Raw genomic sequence first — 23,652 nt, 5'->3', positions numbered from 1 at the left:
GAAGAAAATATTTGCACGCCATATATCTGGTAAGGTGTTAGTATCCAGAATATATAAAGAATTCCCACAACTCAATAACAAAGAACAAACAAAAAAACCACCAAACAACCCAACTAAAAAATTGGGCAAAATATGTGAATAGACATTTTCCCAAAGAATATATGCAAATGGACAATAAACACAAGAAAATAAGGTCAATAGTCATTAGGAAAATGCAAATCAGAGCAACAGTGAGATATCACTTCATACCCACTAGTATGGCTATTATCAAAAAAACAGAAAATAACAAGTGTTGATGAGGATATGGAGTAATTTGAACCCTCATACACTACAGGTAAGAATGTAAAATAGTGCCACCACTATAGAAAACAGTATGGCAGTTCCCCAAAAAGTTAACATAATATTACTATATAACCAGAAATTTCATTCTTAGGTATGTGCCCAAAATATTTAAAAACAGATACTCAAACCAATATTTATAAGTGAATGTTCATAGCAGCACTATTCACAACAGCTAAAAGGTAGAAACAACCCAAAAAGGTCCATCAATGGATAAATGGATAAACAAATTAGGATATAAATATACATATGAAGATGTATATTATTCAGCTATAAAAAGAAATGAAATACTGATACATGCTACAATGTAGATGAACTTCAAAAAACATTATGCTAAGTGAAGAAAGCCAGACACAAAAGGTTATATACATGTTGTATGATGCCGTTTCTATGAAATATGTAAACAGGTAAACCCAGACACATAAGGCAGATTGGTAGTTGCTAAGGGTTGGGTGGAAGGAAAAATGAGGAGTAACTGCTTAATGGTTATGGGGTCTTCTTTTGGGGTGATAAAAATGTTTTGAAACAAGACAAAAATGGTGGTTGCGCAATACTGTGAATATACTAAATGCCATTTAATTGCTCACTTTAAAATGACTAATTTTATGTTATATGATTTTCACTTCAATTAAAAAAGAAAGGAAGGTATTCATAGAAACTGAGAGGCTAAAAAGTTATTAATCCCCAGATTAACTGTCTTCAGGTACAGAGAAATGATAGAGGATTAAAAATGCTGGCCATATGAATGAGGTAACTGTTAAAGTTCAAACCAGGGATCATGTTTTGTTACAAAAATGATCTGACATTTGATCCTTCTAGATCAGATCTGTTAGAAAAAACCTCAGAATCATCATGCAGCTGAGGTGTATGCAGGTGGCAAAAACAAACAAAAAGCTCCCAGAATTATCTAGCTCATATCCATATCTTACAACATGACTCTTAAAAACCCATCCTCAGGTTAATGGAGGAATAAATTTGTATTTTCCTTTGTACTTTCTTTCTCCTCATCCTTACGTTTCCATCTACCCTCTTAATATCTCCCCTTATCCCAAGGGTGAATGGATGGTTTCAGAGTCCACAGAACAGAAATAGCCAAGCTCACCTGTATACCATATCCTATATATTACCTTCAATGAAGAAGAAATTGGACCTAATGATATTAGATTATCTTAGGGTTTAAGGGTCATGTCCTTTTAGTAAAAGAGTAGATGGAATTGCCCTTCACACTTTAGGACCCCATTTCCAACAACTAACCTCATTCTCTCCTCTACTTTTAATCACCTCACATTCTCATTGCATTTTCAGAATCACTGCCATTCTAGAAAAAGCATTTATCTACTCTACCCACCCGCCTCAGGCAAGATAAGACTTTCTTTTTCTTTCTTTTTTTTTTTTTGAGACGGAGTCTCACTCTGTCACCCAGGCTGGAGTGCAGTGGTGCGATCTTGGCTCACTGCAACCTCCACCTCCCGGGTTCCAGTGATTCTCCTGCCTCAGTCTCCTGAGTAGCTGAGATTACAGGTTTGCACCACCACGCCTGGCTAATTTTTGTATTTTTAGTAGAGACGGGGTTTCACCACATTGGTCAGGCTGGTCTCGAACTCCTGATCTCGTGATCCGCCTGCCTCAACTTCCCAAAGTGCTGGGATTACAGGCATGAGCCACAGCACCCGGCCAAGATAACACTTTCTTAAACCTTGGAAGAATGGACTTTTTTTTTTTTTTTTTTTTTTTTAATAGGTATGGAAGGAGAAGTGTGATTTAAGACAACTCTAGGGTCTTAAGTCCCAGAATTTATAATAGATATCTCCCTGAAGTTAAAACATAAGCCTTTTTGCTGCAATGGAAGCAAGTCACTTAAAGTCAGGAAGGTACTGCTTTATTTATCTGCATTTCCAAGGAGAGGTCTTCCTCTAATGGAAGATTAGCTCTTGGCAATCTGGGAGTTGGTTGAACTGGTTAGAAAGCAGAAGTATCACACAGTTTGGGGAAGAGGAGTGGTGGTAAAAAATCCCTAATGTCACAGTCTCCTCTGTGTCTAGAGCACAATGTTCGTGATACAAATGAGTTAGCTTTCTGGCAGAAAAGTAAGAAGGTGGGTGAGAAACCAGGTCTTTGATCTGCATCTATATATATCATCAGGTTCATGTTTGAGTTTGTATACCCCAGGCCCAGACATAGCTTCCCTGGTTCTAATTTTCCTGCAAAGAGCCCCAGGCTCCTCCCTGTTTATGGGTTATAAACTGAGAGAAACAAAGGAAAAAACAGGGGACACACGGGAGAAGCTGGAAAGAACTGCAATAAGCTCTTTGAACTTTCCAGAGTCCAGAATGTTCTCCACTTAGAAAGGGAATCCCTTTCATTTTTTTCTAGCCATCCCCAGTGACTTAGGCTCTAATTTAGTCCCAGTATAAGAGAGAGAACACCAACACCAAGAACTGGAGAGGAGAGGAGAGGAGACACGATCTTGATTGCCTAGAAAAACTTTTATCCTTCATGTCCAAATTACAAGTCAAAATATTAATCTATTCCTAGACCTAGGTTTCCCATCTTCTGCTTTACCACCAAGAGTCCCAAGCTTCACCTAAACTACAGTCATATTTTCACTATCTGCAGATAAGGAGTGCTCATCTAATTTTCTGTAAGTCACCAAAAAATGCAAAACATCTTTGGGAAGGTAGGGAGAAGGGAGAGTGAAACTGGTCATTGGAGATACTTATAAGGTGGCAGGAAAAGAAAAGGAGAAATGCATTAAGGACACTGTAATTACGGCCACATTCAGCTGTTTAATCAGTGATTAACACTGCCTGGGGTGATAAATACTTTACTCAATTATAAACTAAGCAAGCAGACAGGTTGACGGAAAAAACTTACCCTGCTAAGTCCTCAGCTTCCTTCCTTCTCTCTTTCCTCCAAGTGAAGTGAGTGCTTGATCTCTTCAGATCTAGGCTGTGACTTACTTGCAGCTGTCCCTTCATATCACTTTCCTTTGCAAACTGCTGAAATGCTGAGTCTCAGTGATTAAGTGTGCCCTGCCAACCAGACAGACAAGGCTGAATTCTCCCTAATGAGGCAAAGAGAGATCTGTCCCCCTGCCTGAGGGCTTCTCTCTTTCTAACCTTTGTTCTCTGCCAAGAGGGCTCAGGACTGTCAACACTCCCAAGTGTTAGCCAAGTAAAGGCCAGGCAGGCTGACAAAAAATGAAACCTACTGCTTCCTAGATTTCTCTCACTCAAGGCAATATTTCTGTTTTCAGTTTACAGCTTCAGAAAAAAAACCCTTTGGATTAGTGCAGAAGTCAATATTTGATTGGAAAGGGTAAGCACCTTTCAAACCACGTGGGAGGAACCAGAGGATCAGGAATCCTCCGGAGTTCTATTTGTTGATCTAGACACAGGATGAGTTCCCCCAGGCCCCGTGTCCTTTTTTAGCATAACAAACACTGTTCAAACAAAACTCAACAATGTCCAATCTTGGACTAAGTAGAAGGGAGAAAATAAATAGCCATTTAATGATACAGAATGAAATCAGTTGTAGGGGAAACATGCAGAATTAACTTGTAAAATTCACTTTCCCTGAAAGAAGGGTAAGGTAAACTCTCCGAGTGAGTGTCATCAGGAGCACTTTACCTGTTTAAGAGAGGAATAAATGCTTCTGGGATATTAAACAAAACCAAAATATTAGTTAATGACTAAAAATACACACTATTTCCAGGAAAAGAAAATAGAAAAGAATCAGCTCAACCATTCTCTTATCCTCCTTGTAATCGCAGCTGATGCAGGAAATTCAATTCCACATTCCTAGCTTCTTTCTACTTACAGATATCCTATCTGATGTTGTTAGGGCAGTGGTCCTAAAAGACTGCAAGATATGACTTTCTTACCCCCTCCAAAAATTTTTTTTATTTTTATTTTTAAATAAAAAAGTTCTGACTTTCTGCTTATATCTGGCCCCAGCTCTCACTTACCTGCTTCTGTGAACATCATCAAACTGTGGAACGGAATCACTTGCAATGAGGTCCCGGAATGTGGCAAATCAAATCCACACAGGAACCCCAAACTGCAGAAAGTACAAACTACACGCAGGCAAGGTGCAAGAAAAGTGTTAAGGATTCAACCAAACACTGCATAACATTATGTAGAACAGCTGTGGATAAAGGAAAATAAGTTGCAATAGGCAAAAACCCTAAATAAAATAGGGGTAATTCACTTTGAGCAAAAGTTTAGGCCAACTTCAAATTTAACGGGCTTCAAAATTTAGCTGAGAACCTCAAATGTTAGTTCTGTTAATAATGGCTGAACTGCAGAAGATACAAGACATCAGAGATTGACTTTTCTAATTCAGAAGTTGTCAATGAATATAAAGGAGAATGGTAATATAGAAAAACTTTGATGTTGAATACTTATATTTTACCATCACTGACTTGCTCTGGTAGACATTTAAAGTTACAATTTAAAAAGTCTGAACTTTTCACAATTTGTATTCATCATTAGTTGTATTTTAAAAATCTTAATAAATGGTATGTTGTGAAACGAATTATGAAGAAAGACTAGAAAGAGGTTCCTATTCAACATGTAGTAAGTGGTCTGTGAGCCACTGTGTGATACTTTATCACTCTTCAGGTATATTGCTTTTCCTGAGTGTGGTTCCATTCTCTTATTTTCCTCTTTTTACCATCAATCCATAGTTTTTTTGCTGATAGTACTTAATGCTCACCCATGATTCCCACAAACACTATATAATGCTAGTTATGCATCTAAGGGCTAAGGAAGTTCCTGGCACCTGATATACTAGTTAAACTCTTACTTTATTTACTTTTTAATTTTTCTATTGGGTCTGTGTTAGCCAGATAAACTCTTTACCGAATAGCTTTCATAAAACAACATCAACAACAATCTTTAAGGTATGCAATGCATAACCTTAGAGCAAATTCATGGACTGCTTTGTAAGTTAACATTATGGCAAGCAGAGAGTTATAATAATTAACAATTTGTGGCCAGGCATGGTGGCTCATGCCTGTAATCCCAGCACTTTGGGAGGCTGAGGCGGGTGGATCACGAGGTCAGGAGTTTGAGACCAGCCTGGCCAACATGGTGAAACCCTGTCTCTACTAAAAATACAAAAATTAGCTGGGCGTGGTGGTGGGCGCCTGTAGTCCCAGGTACTCGGGAGGCCAAGGCAGAAGAATCACTTGAACCCACGAGGTGGAGGTTGCAGTGAGTTGAGATCATGCCACTGCATTCCAGCCTGGGTGACAGAGCAAGACTCCGTCTCAAAAAAAAAAAAAAAAAAAAAAAAGAAAAAGACAAAAGAAAACTATTTGAGAAGTTCTGTGTTACCTGGAATTAGGCAAGTACGTGTATGTGTGTGTGCATGCACACTTGCCTAATATATTTACATGTATATATTTTGTTTATTTTTTTAAGGGATGGGGTCTCACTCTGTCACCCATGCTGGAGTACAGTGGTACAATCATAGCTCAACACACAGCTTGCAACCATGAGCTTCTAGGCTCAAGCAATCCTCTGTCTCAGCCTCCCAAAGTGTTTGGATTACAGGCATGAGCCACTGTGCCGTGCCTGTATTTTGACTTAATGTTTTATAATGTATCTCATTGTAATTATTGTTGAGACTGTAATTCAAGTTATTGTATTATATTATTATATAATTTTGAGCAATATCCTAATATCCCTCAATGTGCAAAATCCTATACTTACTTTGATTATGACAAAGAAGAAAGGAATAAGATAGGAAAATGCAATTATCACTAATATTTTTTCTTGTTGTTAGAATACCCAGTAAATTCGCAACACCACTATAACAAAATTCTAGATAATAACATATTTTCTTTCAATTAAAAGATAATAAACAGTGATCTTAAATATTAGATTTAGGAGGCCTATAGTAGGCATATAAAGTCCTCTAATACTCAGTTACTAATGCTCATGTAAAACAAGTATATAACAAAAGTTTTTTTTTAAGGCAAAATTTATAAAGAATTTAATTAATCAAATCACCATGAACTATCCACGAGATAATCTCCGGAGGATATCCCAGCTCTAGTAACAGGATTCTCTGATTTGCATCAAAAGGCCAAATCAGACTGCATCTTCCAAATAAAACCCAACACAGAGATAGGAGCAGCGGCCCATGCATGGAATTTATTGTGTGCTACTGTTTATAAAATACTCGAATAGTCCTGCACATGCATAATATTTCCAACTTAGACAGGAGACCATACAGGGTGCACTTTCTGGCAAACAAAACAACAGATGGTTCCGCTGCCTGGAGCTCTGAGTTGTATTCCAGGGCATGAGGGAAGCAGGCCACCAAAGTAAAGGGAAATACCAAACTACAGTGGCAATCAATACAGGTCAATAATTGTGAAAAATTAGCACATGGTTCCATTTAGTTTAACCAAGCAGTTCAGTAACTATCAAAAGAAAAGTTTCAACATGCAGTCTTGACTTTTATGCTTCCACTAACATCTGAATGATTGAACAGAACCATTGCTTCTAGGCTGCATTGCTTAATCAAAAACACTTCCAGAACATTTTAAAATTTCCTTTGCATTAAAACATAAAAATGATAGAAAGCCAGCAGCAAATCACCCTGGTGGCTATTTAAGCAACTTGAGTACTCACAATAAACTAAAATTACTCATAACATCTAGGTAACCTATACATGTCGTACCTGTACATCATAGGTCTATATATTAAATATTTGCAAAATGAAAACATGCATACACAAAATACGTCAAGTTTTACAGACATGATTTGAATTAAAATTTACTTTGACAATGTACAAACTTCTTTTAAAGTACCTTAAATGAGTAATTCTGTAATTCTTCATAATTTTGAAATTTAGAGGTTTTCTTCTTAAATATCTGGGGTGTAAATCTTAAAAGATCTGGGCAAAAAAGATTCTAAATTAGTTTTTGGATTTGTGTTCAAGTAAGAGAGCCTGCCTAGAAATAGGATATGCATTCATAATTAAAAAATACCAAGACTATGTTACAGAATTAGCCACATTTAAGAACTATAGACCTGAGGTCAACATTTTGTATAAATGCCAACTGGGTTTCTCGGCATTTTGCTCACAATTCAAAATACAGCTAGTAACCTCAGAAATGTATTTTAAGACCATGCTAATTCATCCTTTAAAGACATTTCATGGAAAAAGAAAAGTCCACATTAGCTCTTAGGATTGCATTTGAAATCCTGATTGAAAAACAAAATCTAATTCTACTGAAGGGGAAAAGAAATCTGATTTGTAAACTTAAATGTGTGAACCACAAGCATAAAATGGAGGTGTGGATGCCCTCCACTGGAAATTGCCCCAAGCCCCTTGCTCACTGCTCTCCACCTTGGCAGCGATGACCCAATCTTATCAGATAGCACATGTCCCAGGGCCCTCAAGCCTCCATCCAGGAAGGGGGCTGGGGTCTCAGAAGCACAATGGTTTCTTCAGAGGGACTGTGACATTTACAGTCAGCTTGGCCGACCCCTCCAGCTCCTCGGGTGATCTGTCCATTTGGGGCCCGAGATGTGAGAGTCCCTGGGAAGTCGTGGGTCACTGGGCAGTATGGTTGCCCGTCCCGTGGTTGTCAGTGGCATGTGCGGTGTTCAGAGAATTGAAACCATCTTGCTGTACAGCATCTTTCCGAGGTGGCATTCTCTCATTGATCCTATCCAAACCCTTTGCCTCTTCAAAACTGCAGATTCTATGTGGTGGAGAGAATCCTCGTATTGCTTAACAAAATGCAAATTTGATAAGTCAGTAATTGAAAAACATTTCTGAGATTTCAAAACATAATTAATGATTTTTAAGAAGAAAGAAATTAGTAGCTGTAAGTAGCAACACTTAAATCTTACTTTAACTGAATCCTATCCTCATTTCAGTCTTCCCTTAAAATGTGAAATGTTTAAACCTAAATATAAACATGATAGCTTCACAGGTGACAAGTGTTAGCAAAGCCTTCCAAAAAATAAAAATCCAAAAAAATGTTAACCCTCTCCTGCCCCCAAAACCAACCTCCAGGCAATGGTCTCAGGGTCTGTCTGACTTCTACTATACCAATTATCTCCTACGTTAGTCCCTAAGATCACCGGTGACTATAACAGTAAGGCAGCAACGAGAGTAGGGGCAAGTGAGGAGGCTAAACAAGGTTAATCCTCAATATACAAATCTGTACCAAGAGCTTGGGAGGAGAAAGAGGTAAAGAAAGGTTAAAATATAGTAGATCAGAACTATCTTGGAGGTCAAGATCAGCCCATCACCACCAATATAACATTAAAAAGGTGGGAAGTGCCTCCAAGAGTTAGATCTGTGTATGGCTGATAGCAAAAAAGTATTTATAATCTCTTATTTTAGGAGATGTTTTCCTTAATTCACTGGCCATACTGCACAATCTTTGGGAACTCAAATCAAAATAAATGGCAATTCTCCACCAATTGTATGGTTTCTCATTCACTTCATCTAGAACGATGCATCCTCCATTATTAACATGTTCACAGGAAATATTTTCAAACCACTAGTTATAATCTGGTTGCTTAATATCTGCAATCCCTAGGACTTAGTCTGGCACATGAACCAAACAAATGGCTGGGGCTACAAACACTGAGGAATGTGAAATACCAAGCCAACACATGATATGTATGAACATAATCTTATCCATAAACTATAGCCCAAACTGCAGCCAAAAAAAAAAAAAAGAAAAGAAAATCATTATAGTGACAGTTCCTGTATTCTCAGCCAGGCACACTACTGGATATGAGTAAAAAACTCACACCTATATCTAGAGGAGGTTTCACTTAAGGAAAAAAATCTGAGTAGCATAGAATCATGCAAAATATGGAACAGATCTCTATTTGCAGGTCAGTTTGGCAATTTCCATTAAAACAGGCAACTTTATAAGGCTATACTGTATAGCATAATATGCTATACTCTAAATAAATCAGAAACATTACATTCTGATTGCATATTACACTGGAAAAAAGAAAAAGACTGTCACCATAGACATCAGCCCTTCTGATTTAAAAATGAAAAATAAAAAAAAGAGGGCTGCAAGGCTTCTAAACTTGATGAATCAGTGAGTCTGATTCATCTTGGGCTGTAAAAACTAGGAGTAAAACACACCCACAGGACATTCTCTGATGCCCACCCACACACCACAGATCTCTGCCCAGCACAAGGACTCTGATCATACCTTTTTCAGCCTCAATAGCCTCAACTGTGGCTGTACAGAAGTGAGCAGAGGCATGCAAAATGAATGAGAGAGATGAGAAGGGTCATATTGTACAGCAGAAAAGGCAATGATCACTTAAAATATCACAGTATCCCATACTACATCATCATTTACAATTTAACATAAATAGTACCCAAATTAGAGAGCCCCATCCAAACCCCCAATTCCTGACACAGCACAGTTTACACACAGCACTATGACAACATCACTCAGAGCACAGAACACATAAACCTACTGTAAACAGACACCTCAGCACCCATGCAAATACACTCCAGTATTAATTACCCATCTTGAATCAGTAATTTGATGGCCTTAGAATTTTCCATAATGTTTATTATATCCCATCCATCACAATCACAGAAAAATGCTCTAGAGTGAAATTATAATAGAATTATAGCAGAAAAGCAAACAGAAAAGTCTTTTCTTTCATGTCAGTGAGAACAATACTCATTACCAGTTGGTTCCCTAAGACATAAACTAGAAGGGGTCAGCAGTGCTTTACCTGTCACTTCTAATTTATAAGGCAAAACATAAGCTGCAAGGGCTGATATGACTACAGTGAAATTTAAGGGCAGTAAACTTGGTGAATTACTCTAAGTAGAACAGTTCCAGTTCTGTGGCTCTGTTCTTTGTCGGGGACCTGAAAGGGCTTCTCCTGTCTACCAGGAACTTCCTTTCTATTCTAGTACTGATGTTCCAAATACCTACAGATACTAACATCTATAGCCTTAAAAAATTCCATTTATACTGACACAGTTTATGATGAACTCAAATTTGTCTCAGGAAGACTACTGAGCATCTTTTCAAACTCATCTACCCATTAAAGAGACATTAAGGAGTGGAAGTGAGGTCTTACAGGCATAAATTCTAATTATTTCATGATATAGACACATAGGTCATATTATAAATAAGAAACATATTCTTGGTATAGTGTGTCACTGGTTCATTTAGAGAATTTCAACATAATTAGTCAAATATTTTATGGTCAAAGATTCTTTTTTTCGCTCATTTCTGGGTTTGAACTATAAAGAGCTCACACTGAGGACCAGGACCTAAGATAGCAGACAACAATACTGGCTTACAATATTGTCCATTCCCCCTATTACTCAGAATATTTGTAAAAGTAATGCCCTTGTCTCTTCTATTTTGCTTCTTCTGCAATAAGGCCAATTAGAATAATTATTCCTGAAGTGATCTTTTAGCAATTAACATGATTTAGAAATAATTTTATCCAAAGCAATTATTAATGTACAAGAAACTGATGAATCTAAGGTATTAAAGTGTACTCAGTTAGAAAATGTTGATCTTAACCAGACAGTAAAGTGAATTGGGGATCCAAAAGAATTAGGACGAACACTGAATACAGGAAGAGTTAATTTTCCTTAACTGTTAAACTACATTACAAATCGGGCAGGGCATGGAGGATCATGCCTATAATCCCAGCACTCTGGATGGCCGAGGCAGAAGGATCCCTTGAGCATTCGAGCCCAGCCTGGGCAACACATAAAGAGAGCTCATCTCTCCCCACAAAAAGTTTTAAAAATTAGCCGGGAATGGTGGTGTGCATATATAGTCCCAGCTACTCCGGAAGCTGAAGCAGGAAGATCGCTTGAGCCCAGATCTGCTAATTGCAAAACTCTATCTGAAAGGCACTATTTCTCCACTATTTGCTTTCAGTTATATAGGGCATCTTGACATGGCCTTAATAAGTTTGAGCATAGTGCTATCTCAAACTGTGTTCCTCAGTACTACACAGTTTAGATAAACGACCAAGAGGAACTTGGTATTACTAAAATAGAATTGGCCACATATATTTCCCATATAGATCCTGGTGAAGGTAGCATTACAGTGCTAGCTCCCAATCAAATTTCCCAGAAAGAAAACATACATAAAATAAATATGAACAGAAAATCCACCTCCAATAGAGTTGTGCAGTTTGTAAAAACACTCAAGTAACGTCATGTAAATTAACTTTTAAAGTTTTTGAAAACACAATTTTTATTTTCTGACAGGCAGGTGGTCTTAGAATTAAATTTTTTTCCTTTTGCAATACCTCTCAGTTATACACACTAACATCAGGGAACGTACCTACTAAAATTTAACATGTAGGATAACTTTTTAAAAAATAATCACAAAAATGCAGCTTTTGTATGACTTTTGTTATTTGTTTCAAAGCAGATTTATCTTATCCTAGGAAAATAATTTCGACCAAATGCCCAAACCACACTATCAAGAGCTAGCAAAACTAGAAGCTATTTAGTTTAAGGGGTCCCAAATTAGACCCCTTAAACTCAATTCCTTCCAGTAATTTAGTCCATGCTGAGAATAGAGAGTTCCTCCAGCAAAGCTGTCTTTCAAACCTCCCCTGCAGTAGAGGGTGGTTTCAAAGTTGAAGGAATGAGCTTCAAGCCATGAGCAAATTAAGAATAAACAGAAGTGCTGAGCTGTCAACAAAGCATGTAATTAGCAGGTGCTAAATGTGAAATCTGAAAGCAAGGTTTGCTGTGGATACAATATAAAAGTAATGTTATATCCAAGGATAATTGAGAGATGACTATAGTGTAGATTGATTTAAGTATGATACCCTTTTGGTTTTATTTTTCTTTTCTGAATGAAGAAGAATATAATATTTTTGAAGCTATTAAAGTTCATCCTTTTATATTAACATTTTTACTAGTTTTATCAAATGTTTAAGATCTTCTTGTTTTAATGTACATTCATAAAATTCTTTTTAGTTCATTTTTCTACTGTTTATAATATAATAAGAAAAATGGAGGGCAAGGAATGTAAAGCAAATCAAAGCAGGTTTTTTTTAAAAAGAAAATCAAAAAAGAAACCTCATTCAGAATGAAAAGTTATAACTATAATTTCAAAACACAGTGTACTTTTCAGATATACCAGTGGTGGTAGTGAACAATACAATGACATTTAAAATAGAACATGTATAGGCTACAAGTAAAAATTGTTTACAGGAGAAATTTTTTTTTTTACTAAAAAGCAATCATTGGCCAGGCATAGTGGCTCACGCCTATAATCCCAGCACTTTGGGAGGCTGAGGTCAGAAGACTGCTTGAGCCCAGGAGTTTGAGACCAGCCTGGGCAATACAAAAATATAAAAAAATAAAAAATACAAAAAATACAAAAAATTAGCTGGCTGTGGTGGCGTGTGCCTATGGTCTCAGCTACTCAGGAGGCTGAAATGGAAGGATTGCTTGAGCCCAGAAGTTGAGGCTGCATTGCACTCCAGTCTGGGTGACAGAGCAAGAAACCAGACTCTGTCTCTCTCTCACACACACACGTACACATGCACAAAAAAAAGAGAGAGAGAAAGAAGAGAGGAGAGGAGAGAGCACTTATTATGGAACCAAAGGAAATGAAATTGTGAAGTCAAATGTAAATTCATTCAAAATGTTAAAATTGCCTATCTTTTTCTCTCTAAAAAAGTCACGAATTACAACACCAAAAAGAAACTTAATTATGACTAAGGAAAACATCAGATTTGTTGCTATTTTAATAGACAATGACCCTTAGAGGGCTGTCAAAAGTGGCTACAAGAAATTCAGGCTTTTCCACATCACGTATTTTTGCTTTCCAACCACAGGAAAAGAAATCTAGACTGAATTACTGTGTATGGTCACTAATACTCACATCACTCTCTTCTATTTAATCTGTAATGGGCTTTAAAAAAGTTAACCCAGTATTTACACAAATATTTACGCCAAAAAAAAAGTTTTTTTAAGTATAAAATATTCAATGAGCCAGATTACAGGAATGCTTTACGTATAATTCTTTTTATTTTCATGCAAAATAAAGGCACACTTAATAACACCCTTTCAATTTTGACTTACAGGATTTAAATTCAACCCCTTATAACAATGACTTAATATCTAATGTTACATTCATGTTCAGAATGCACAAAGTGCAGCAACAAATGCAGCAAACCTCAAAACAAGGTGCTACAAAGCTGCTTCTACATTGATAGACAGACAAGTGTCTGATGGAGTAATTTAATTGAACATACTTTTACAGACATACAGCTAACCTAAAGAAAGACAGACAGATTTAGGAAAGCAGCTACATCTGCAGAGGAAGGAAACAGCATGTTACAGACAGTTAATTATACATAGAACATTTGACAAACACCACAGAAAACAAACTTTGGCATCATTTACCAGGGTACAAAACCTTGCACAAATCTTTTGGTAACTGAAGTGCATAAATAATGTTCTGGGGCCTAAGCAGGTAGTTAACTCTAAATTAAGTAGTTTTAAATATAAGCATAGTCTAATACAATGACATAAATTTAAAAAATTAAAAATAAGAAACTTGGAATTACATTTCCATTTTAGTAACAGGAATATCCCTGATTCACATTCTGAAACTGGGGCTTTTAAAAGAAAAGGGTGAGTTAGACAAATGAATAAATAAATATTTCAGACATTATGATATGAGCTGCTCCCATATCATTTCATGAAAAGCTGAGGAACTGACCATTATTTTCAATTGAAAGGAATACCCACTCTATCAGTTTTCTGCCCTGATCAGGTATTAATGAGACACTAGCTAATACAGTACCCTGTCTAGGTCAGCTGCTGAGACAGGAACTAAAAAACAGAAGGAATTCCCTGCATGCATTATGTGAATTGTTAGCAAAAGAGTGAGGTGTGCCCCAGTCCATCTGAGGCACAGCAAGTTGCATAACATCATTACCACTTTGCAGGGTCTGCCGTCCTCCAGCTAACACTCCACTAGGCAACATCCCTGTGGGAGTCAGGCCCTTGAGTGTCAGCACACTTTCACTCTCCTCCCTATAGCAGAGAGATATAACAAATATCAGATACTTCCAACAAGTACTTAATTTAAAAGAAGACATAGGGTCTAGATATAGGCCATATATAAAATTTATGACATTCATTGCTATTACCATATTTTCCTCAATTTTGAGACATTTCAGGTATGAGGGTGTGCCTTACAATTGAGGCATGTATTATTTTTCCTGAAAAACTTTATTAAGTATGTGTTAAGATTCATCAAGGGGCATCATACTATTGAGAAAATATGGTATTTCATATGCTCTGAAGTTCAAATGTCTGATGTAGTCAGTTTTGCTAACAAATTTTTAAAGACTGATGTATTCATTTGTACCCTTAAACCTGGTCTTCCTGAATTAACCTCAGGGAAGGCAATTTATGGCTCCAGCACAAGGGACTTCCTATATGGAAGAACAAGTTCATCAAGAATACTCTAAAAAGCATCCCCTCCTTCTTATACTGCTCTAATTTTCAAGGTGTAAATTTAGTGTTATCACAAAAGGAAAAGAGATACCAAAGATGAGCAATAATAATCACCAGAGTCAAAAATCTTAGCTTCAAAGGGACTTGCGTTCCCATCCTCAATATACAAATATATAATTAACTTCTTTTTCTTTTTGAGACAAGGTCTCACTCCGTCACCCAGGCTGGAGTGCAGTAGTGCAATCACAGCTCACTGCTGACAACTTCCTGGGGCTCAGGCGATCCTCCCATCTCGGCCTTCCGAGTACCTGGGACCACAGGTGCACGCCACCAGGCCCGGCTAATTTTTGTATTCTTTTTTGTAGAGATGGGGTTTTGCCATGTTTCCTAGCCTGGTCGTGAACTCCTAAGCTCAAGCATCCGCCCACTTCGGCCTCCCAAAGTGCTGGGATTACAGGCATGAGCCACTGCACCCGGCCTAAGCGCCTAAGTAACTTTTTTTTTTTTTCTGAGACAGAGTCTCTCTGTCACCCAGGCTGGAGTGCAGTGGTGTGATCTCAGCTCACTGCAACCTCCACCTCCCAAGTTCAAGCAAGTCTCCTGCCTCAGCCTCCGAGTAGCTGGGACTACAGGCATGCACCACCACGCCCAGCTAATTTTTGTATTTTTAGTAGAGACGGGGTTTCACCATGTTGGCCAGGATAGTCTCAGTCTCTTGACCTCGCGATCCACCTCCCTTGGCCTCCCAAAGTGCTGGGATTACAGGCGTGAGCCACCGTGCCTGGCCAGGCCTAAGTAACTTCTATATAGGAAGAATGATACTCTGTTGCTTTTTTTTTTTTTTTTTGAGACAGAGTCTTGCTCTGTCTCCCAGGCTGGTGTGCAGCGGCGCCATCTCGGCTCACCACAACCTCTGCCTCCCGGGTTCAAGCAATTCTCGTGCCTCAACTTCCCGAGTAGCTGGGATTACAGGCGCATGCCACCACACCCAGTTAATTTTTGTATTTTCAGTAGAGATGGGGATTCGCCATGTTGGCCAGGCTGGTCTCAAACTCCTGACCTCAGGTGATCTGCCCGCCTTGGCATCCCAAAATGCTGAGATTACAGGAGTGTGCCACCACACCCGGCCCCATGTTGCTTTTAGATGCAGGACAATGCTTGTAACAAGGTACAATAAACATAATTTCTGCAAAACAAATAATCAAGAAAAGACATCATTACCTGAGAACAGAGAAGACTCTTGCCATCTTGCCAATTGCTCGAATTTTGTTTCTTATGATTTCTTTCCGGGCTGCAGCTGAACCTACTTTCAATGGAATAAATAGAGAGAAAGGCTCAAGTTTAGGGCATGCATGCTTACAATATGCTATTAGCCTGTTCCACACTCATCTAAACCAATACCAAGGCCCCTGCCACCAGCTTACATGGAGGAGACTAGATGAACTCATGCTAAAAAATGTCTTGCTCTCTCAATATTTAGCTCAGCATTGGTCTAATACTGGGGTCTGATAAATGTAGAAATAAAAAGTAATCCACAAACTTTAATATTTCACTAGACTGGCTAATCAGTAAAACAGCAATTGGGGCAAAAAAAAAAAAAAAAAAAAAAAAAGCAAACTTGAGCCCAACTTGTATTACAAACCAGAGGGCAAAAACTGATAATAATCTTATAGTCTCTGTTTAATTTTAATGACAGCCTACGGCATGCAGACTAACAGACTAAGAATTTGTAACAGTCCTGTAGTCTTATTTAACTATCACAAAGTATTTGACATGCAGGCTGACAATATCCCATCAGACTATGACAGAGTAAGCTTCTTTGGTTTGAGTTGGTCTAAAATTAATGGCATGAAGGAGCTACTGTGCAGGTAATCCTGAACTAAGGGCCATACCAGCATTTCAACAATGCACATCTTAACTTAATGTACCAGGTATTCCTAAGGTCATGCAAATATATACAATCTTTTACATCTCTAGGTGAGTATGACATAAGCAATGAGAAAAACATGGCTAAAGGATCACTACTGTTTCATCTCTAAAGGGTTAGCTGTGCTATCTATGACTGATGTAGAAGAGAATAAACCAAAACAACTAAATCCTTGGCTGAAGAATGACTCAAAGGTTTTATCTTCCTTCCCTTGGCCTCCAGAAAGAACAACATCAATCTCAGTCCTGTTATTTCATATACAGCAACTAGAATCACTCTGGACCCAAAAGTGTGGTTCCTTAGAGCTGTGCTTCATTCAACACAATGAAAACACACATGGAAGCACCATGGTTGAGGAGAAGGTTAAGGAAAGGCTAAAGACACTAGTTTAAAAGGGCCCTTAGGTATACAGAGGTCTGAACAACTGTAAGTCTTCTGGGAGAGAACATCTCATTTAAAATTCAAGCAGTCCACAATTACATATAATTAAAAACTAAGATAATGACTGGACCTGACTGCAAGAAAAGAGAAAAAGAAATCCAACTTCAAAGATAGAAACAAAAGACATATTTTAGGGGGAAAAAAATAGGCTCCATGACATGTTTATGATCTTCTAAAGGGTAAATATTACAAGCACTGAAGCTACAGCTTTTACAAGTCCAAAACTGTGTGGGTACCTGGGTACCATGGCACTCTAAACAGGTATTTTTAAAATACCAAAAAAAAAAAAAAAAAAAAACCCTAAAAATTCTAAGAATCATAGAATATTAGAATTTGGAGACATTGGAGATACTATAAAGTGCAATCTCCTCATTTTATAGACAAAGAAACTGAGGTTATTAACTGACTTGTTCAAGGATAGAAGGTAAGTCTGGGTCTCTTCTAATAAATTATTATAAACATTTTGTTTTAAAATTGACAGAATTTGTAAGTAGCTACACTGGGGATAAGCAGAAGGAGGTTGGGGAGGATGGCTGTAATAAGTACATTCATATTTTCAGTCTTAATTTCTGTATCTATAAAACCAAATGACATGTAAACTATACTGATATCAAATGAAAAAATCACAGGAATATAAAAACACTGTACAAATCAGGATTTTAAATCAGTCTACAAACACATCATGCATCATATTAAAGTAAATGTCCACAGTAACATTTCTTTGGGAAATAATACAGACAATCAAACAACCCTAATCATGCAGGGAAAAGTACAAAACATTACAAATAAGCAAAAGAATGAAATTTTAAAACAGGAATGAAAAGGAGGGAAAAATATTTCCATGCACAGAAAGACAGATATCTTGGAATATGACTTCTAAAAATACCAAATACTAACTCAGATAAAACTTAAATTAAATTTGCACAAGGCCCAAGAGGACTCTGCATAGACATTACTCAATGAATGTGCTAACTTACATGGACATGAGGATAACTTATGAAGTCATATTTCAAAACAATGTTACTCTGTCTGGTCTGTACCTTTTTTATTGCCATATATGAGCCGTTCTTCAGATGGAGAGTCCAGAAAAAAGGAAGTGAATGATGGAGAAAAGGTGGTTGAGACAAATAAAAAGATAGAGATTTAACTTGGCAGTGGTACTGAAGAATGAATGTAGAAAGAAAGGGAGAAAAATGAAGGCCCTCATATTTGGAAACTTGAAAAATGTAGTACTGTAGAATCTGGTGAATAAAGAGGGATGCCACTAGGTAGAACTCTAAAGATTTCTTAAAAGATATGTGCACGGAAGAAATTATGGACAGAATGACTATCATATCTGATGAAAGCAGACATAATTAGGGACAGAAAAAAACATGTGAAAACACATAAGACTGATAAAAGACTGCTAACAACAATTGCACATTTATAGTCATACCCCTAAGGAAATGTGTCACCTGTGGAAGTATGTTAAGTAAAAGGTAATGACACAAATGAAATACAAACTCATGTGGTTCTTCAAGGACACCAACATCTGCAAAATGTGTAGTACAGTCAGAGAAATGTAGGTAACTTCATAAACTGCCTCAGTAGAAAACCTCACCCCCTCCCAACGAAGGAAAAGCTAAACCTCCCATACTCCCTAACAAGAGCACATGATTTCCTGAATCTGAATTGCAGAACTTTTGCATATACTTAGGAGCAACAGTATGTGCTTTCTGTCCCCAGTCCAATCTGGGAATTTGGGGGACATCTTTTTGCAAAAATAGCAACAGATTGTTTCAAATCAAGTAATAGTTCTAAGAGTAGGCAGCTGGGGTGGTTTCATTTGAGCTTTCCCTATCTTCCATTCAAATGCTGAGATAAATTATTCCATTATAGGAAATGTACTTATTTTAGTGAAACTGCAACACAAATGGATTATGTACTTCCCTTTACCAAACTGAAGACAAAAGATAAATATCTGGAAAAAATGGCATGCAACCTAAATATCACAGAAATCAATGCTCGAAAATTCTCTTTTATGATTAACACTTCTAAAAGGGATGCTATGTGCATTTATACATTTAGTGTTAATGCAAATTTTTGTCTTAAAAATGACCCCACACATACATTAAACAATACAGAGCACCAAAGATTTACCACTTAACAATAGTCTTATGCCTTTACCTAATCTTAGCTTTTTTTTCTTGAGACCGAGTCTCGCTCTGTCAACCAGGCTGGAGTGCAAAGGCATGATTTCGGCTCACTGCAACCTCTGCCTCCTGAGTTTAAGCGATTCTCCTGCCTCAGCCTTCCAAGTAGCTGGGACTATGGGCACTCACCACCACGCCCAGCTAATTTTTGTACTTTTTTAGTAAAGACAGGTTTTGCCATGTTGGCCAGGTTGGTCTCAAACTCCTGACCTCAGGTGATCCACCCACCTTGGCCTCCCAAAGTGCTAGGATTACAGGCGTGAGCCACCACGCCCGGCCATCTTAGCTTTAAATATACAAAAATTAGTTCTTTCCTGACACTCAGAAATCTCCAATCCTGCTCTCTCTTTCCCCAAAGAAAAGCTAAACCCTTATTCTGATTCCACAGCCATCCCATCAAGTTTTCTTTCTAAAGCCAGATTTCTCCCCAGACCAATTCCATAGGATGGTTCCACCATTGTGTAAGAAAAGAAGAAGGAGAGAACAGAAGGCAAGCCATTATGGTGAAAGGAAAGGAGAAAAGATGGACGGAGTAAGAGGGAAGAAATTAGGGAGTACAAATAAGGAAGGGAAATAAACCTAGTTCCAGCAGCTCTTTCCCCACCCCACTTTAAACCTTAGTATCTATCCGAATCTCCTCCTCTATCCTCCATTTCCTCAACATTCTTTATCTTCCAAACCATTCCCATTTCTCCATGCAAACTCCCAGACTCATATTCCTAAAACTTTCTTAGAGTCTCTACTCCTAATACTTGGTAGTGGAAGAGTGAAAAAAATGAGGAGTAATTGTACCTGCCCTGTTGGCAGTAAAGGGAGATCTATTTCTAATATTAAAAGCTGGAACTCAGTGTATTTTCCCATTGAAACATTGTCATAAATGGTGCTTAACAATTTTTAAAATTATTTAAGAGTGGGAAAGAATTTTCATCCTCTCTATTCCCTCAGTTTCTGAATAAGAAAACTTGAGAAATTAGGTGCCTTTTCTAAGATTACACAGCTAGTGAACGGTAGTGACAAGACACCTAAACCACTGATCCTTTTCATTAAACTACACTGCCTCTTTAATGATCAAATTCAATTCAACCCTGGAATGCAAGAATGATATAACAAGGGGATAAATTATCATACTAATAGGAAAAATACTGATGATATATAAAATCTTCTCATTAGAATATAATAAAATTTTATATTTATTTCTGGTTCAATATCAAAACATGACTTGGTATCTTTATTCATATAAATCATAGGTACCTAAAACCAAGTACTATAATTAGACTAACAAGTAACCTTTTTTTCTTATTATTATAAGAAGAGGACTAAAGCATTATCTACCATCATTCCTATTTAACATACTATTGGCCGTACTGATAATAACTTTTAAAGCATAAAAGAAAGGTAAAAATACAGAATAGAAGTAATATCAATCCCCTATAAATAACATATTTTTAAAAGTAATAGAAAACAAATTAAAAATTATCATAGAAAATAATTCTGCTGACTCAAGTTTGTTAGATATAAGATAAACCCACAAATATATATTCTTTTATACACATAGAAAAAAAGAGACACCAGTTGTAATAGTAATAAGAACATAAAATACAGATGTATTAACTTGACAATGACAAAATTTTTTCAAAGAAAAACTATATAATCTTAAATAGAGGAATTATGTATTAAATGAAGTAATTATAGTAAATAAAGTAATTATATAGAGCAAGAGTTCTTGGTCTTAGTTTGGAAAACTAAATACTATTTATTTTAAAAAAGAAAGAAAGAGAGAAAGAGAAAGAAAGAGAGAAAGAGAGAGAGAGAGAAGGAAGGAAGGAAGGAAGGAAGGAAGGAAGGAAGGAAGGAAGGGAGGGAGGAAGGGAGGGAGGGAGGGAGGGAGGGAGGGGGGGGAAATCCCAGCACTTTTTGAGAGGCTGAGGTGGGAGGACTGCTTGAGGCCAGGAGTTCAAGACCAGCCTTGGCAACATAGGGAAACCTCATCTCTTAAAAAAAAAAAAAAAATTAAAAAAACTTCCCTAGATTCAGATATAGAATTAACATAATATCAATTAAAACTCTCACTAAATATTTCACAGAATTTGAAAAACAGAAAACTTTCTTTAAAAATTAGGCTATGTGCCAATAATTACTTCAATTATTAATTATCTCAATACCTACAACATTGTGAAGTAGGTATTACTGTCACTTCTTTAAAGATGAGAGAAACTGAGACTCAGAAAGGTTAAGTAAGTTGCCTGATGCCACAGAGTCATTATAAGGAACTAGAATCTAAGCCCAGGTCTATTCTTACAACAAAAGTGACAGCAGAACAGGGAAACAAAATATATATTTGAAACTATTCAATGGCTGGGCATGGTGGCTCACACCTGTAATCCCAACACTTTGGGAAGCCAAGGCAGGTGGATTGAGGTGGGCGGATCATCTGAGGTCAGGAGTTCGAGACCAGTTTGGCCAAGATGGTGAAACCCCGTCTCTACTAAAAATACAAAAATTAGCTGGGCGTGGTTGTGGGCATCTGTAATCCCAGCTACTTGGGAAGCTGAGGCAGGAGAATCACTTGAACCAGGGAGATGGAGGTTGCAGTGAGCCAAGATTGCACTACTGCACTCTAGCCTGGGTGACAGAGCAAGACTCTGTCTCAAAAAAAAAAAAAAAAAGGAAAGAATTAAAATAAGGAAAAGTATTATTCACTAAAGTTTACTATCCAAACTAAAAAATAACTGATATAAATATACTATGTCAGTTATTAACAAATGTGTAAGAATAAAAGCGCATCTCTGCCTACCACCAACAGATGGCAATGGTAGCACTTGTACACAGTTACTTTGTACTTTCAACAAATGAGCTTTCAAGTGTTTAAGAATCAAACCTGTTTGTAAGTAGAGAAATTTCTAAATAGGTTTCATTCAGATTTTACTCAAAAAGTGATCAAATGAAACGGATAGTTTACATAGTTGGAAAAACAGTAATTTTCTTCTTAGCATCATTAGAAATCAAAGAAATGTAAACTTAAGCAACTATAATTTACTACTATATAGCCATGAAGAAAATAAGTAAAAATGACCAAAATCCAATGAGGTAGTCCTGTGGAGAAATATGTCTATGGATTCCTTGCTGGAGGCACTTCATAGTGGTCCAATCCTTCTGCAAAGCAATGTGGTAGTTCACAGCTAAAACAATGAAGCTAAAAGAGTTACAGAGTTAATTCTGTAACTCTATAATTCTCTTCAATAAATTTATTCCAAGAAGGAAAATAAAAGCTATAATACAAATATGTTTATTTTACTGCTATTCATAAGGATAATTTGGAACCCAGTTGCCAAACAATGTGAGATTAACTATGAAAATTAAATTATCGTGTGTGTGTATTTTTTTTTAATAGAGACAAGGAAATCTTTCCATATTGCCCAGGCTGGTCTCCAACTCCTGGGCTCAAGGGATCCTCCTGCCTTGGCCTCCCAAAGTGGTGGGATTACAGGCGTGAGCCACCACATCTGGCCAAACATTATAGTTTATCAATGGACTTAGAAATATGTAGCTATTAAATCTTACCAATATATAGACCATGTTCAAAATATGGAAACATTGAAATATTGATTACAACTATAAAAAGTATACTAAAACAAAGATGTGAGGGGAATATGGAAGGGAATCATTTTCGGTTTATAAATTGTTTACCTTTTTATATACTTGGGTTTTAATTAAATATTTAAATAAAGTTTTAAATAAAAATTTCAAAACAAAATAAAATGAATTTTTTTTCTATAGTACTACTTTTTACTATAAACATGCATTAGGTACATAGGCTTGTTGGCTTACATAACAACCATGTATATAACTTTGTTTCTGTGGAAAAAATGCTTTCAGAATCTCAAACTAAATTAGCAAGTAGTCTTTTAGAACACAGCCACACTAATTTAGAAACAGTCTATTTTAGTGTCTAAAAGGAAGGAAAAGCAAAATTGGGAGTTCAGGTATGCTTTTGATACATTAAGAATATTGTTCTAATAAAACAAATAGTATTTTTATCCTCTTTTCTCTAACCAGTGTCCATATTCATCAAGAACTACATCCTTTTAATACTTCAGTTTTCCTTTCCTTATGTTCTTTCTTCCAAATTTCTCCTTTCCCAAAGTTCATCTTCTTTCCAATATTACCATAAAAAAAGAAATCACTAAAATTATTTTCAAATCTTAATATCCAAAAAAAGTAGCTTGCTACTTATCAAATAGCATATGCTGAAAGCAATGACTATTATTTGCA

At 36.9% G+C, this 23,652-nt stretch overlaps 1 protein-coding gene across 6 annotated transcripts in view; it reads right to left on the bottom strand.

Moving 5' to 3' along the window:
* Window positions 1-6,474: 6,474 nt before the first annotated feature.
* PPP3CB (protein phosphatase 3 catalytic subunit beta) overlaps window positions 6,475-23,652 on the bottom strand; it is a 59,057-nt gene continuing 41,879 nt past the window's right edge. The window contains exons 11-15 of one of the 6 annotated variants that reach the window (XM_025396646.1): window positions 18,229-18,255; window positions 16,042-16,126; window positions 14,297-14,394; window positions 9,548-9,577; window positions 6,475-8,090 (exon numbers count right to left, since the gene is read on the bottom strand). In XM_025396646.1, the coding sequence (XP_025252431.1) occupies window positions 7,912-8,090; window positions 9,548-9,577; window positions 14,297-14,394; window positions 16,042-16,126; window positions 18,229-18,255 (419 nt within the window). In that variant the 3' untranslated portion in view covers window positions 6,475-7,911. Of the gene's footprint in view, window positions 8,091-9,547; window positions 9,578-13,349; window positions 14,395-16,041; window positions 16,127-18,228; window positions 18,256-23,652 lie in introns of those variants that run through there. The other 5 variants (XM_025396647.1, XM_025396648.1, XM_025396649.1 and 2 more) reach the window with 5 other exon arrangements.

This window comes from Theropithecus gelada, chromosome 9 (genome assembly GCF_003255815.1).
Source record: "Theropithecus gelada isolate Dixy chromosome 9, Tgel_1.0, whole genome shotgun sequence".
NCBI lineage: Eukaryota > Metazoa > Chordata > Mammalia > Primates > Cercopithecidae > Theropithecus > Theropithecus gelada.
This window is presented reverse-complemented; position numbering and strand designations above follow the sequence as displayed.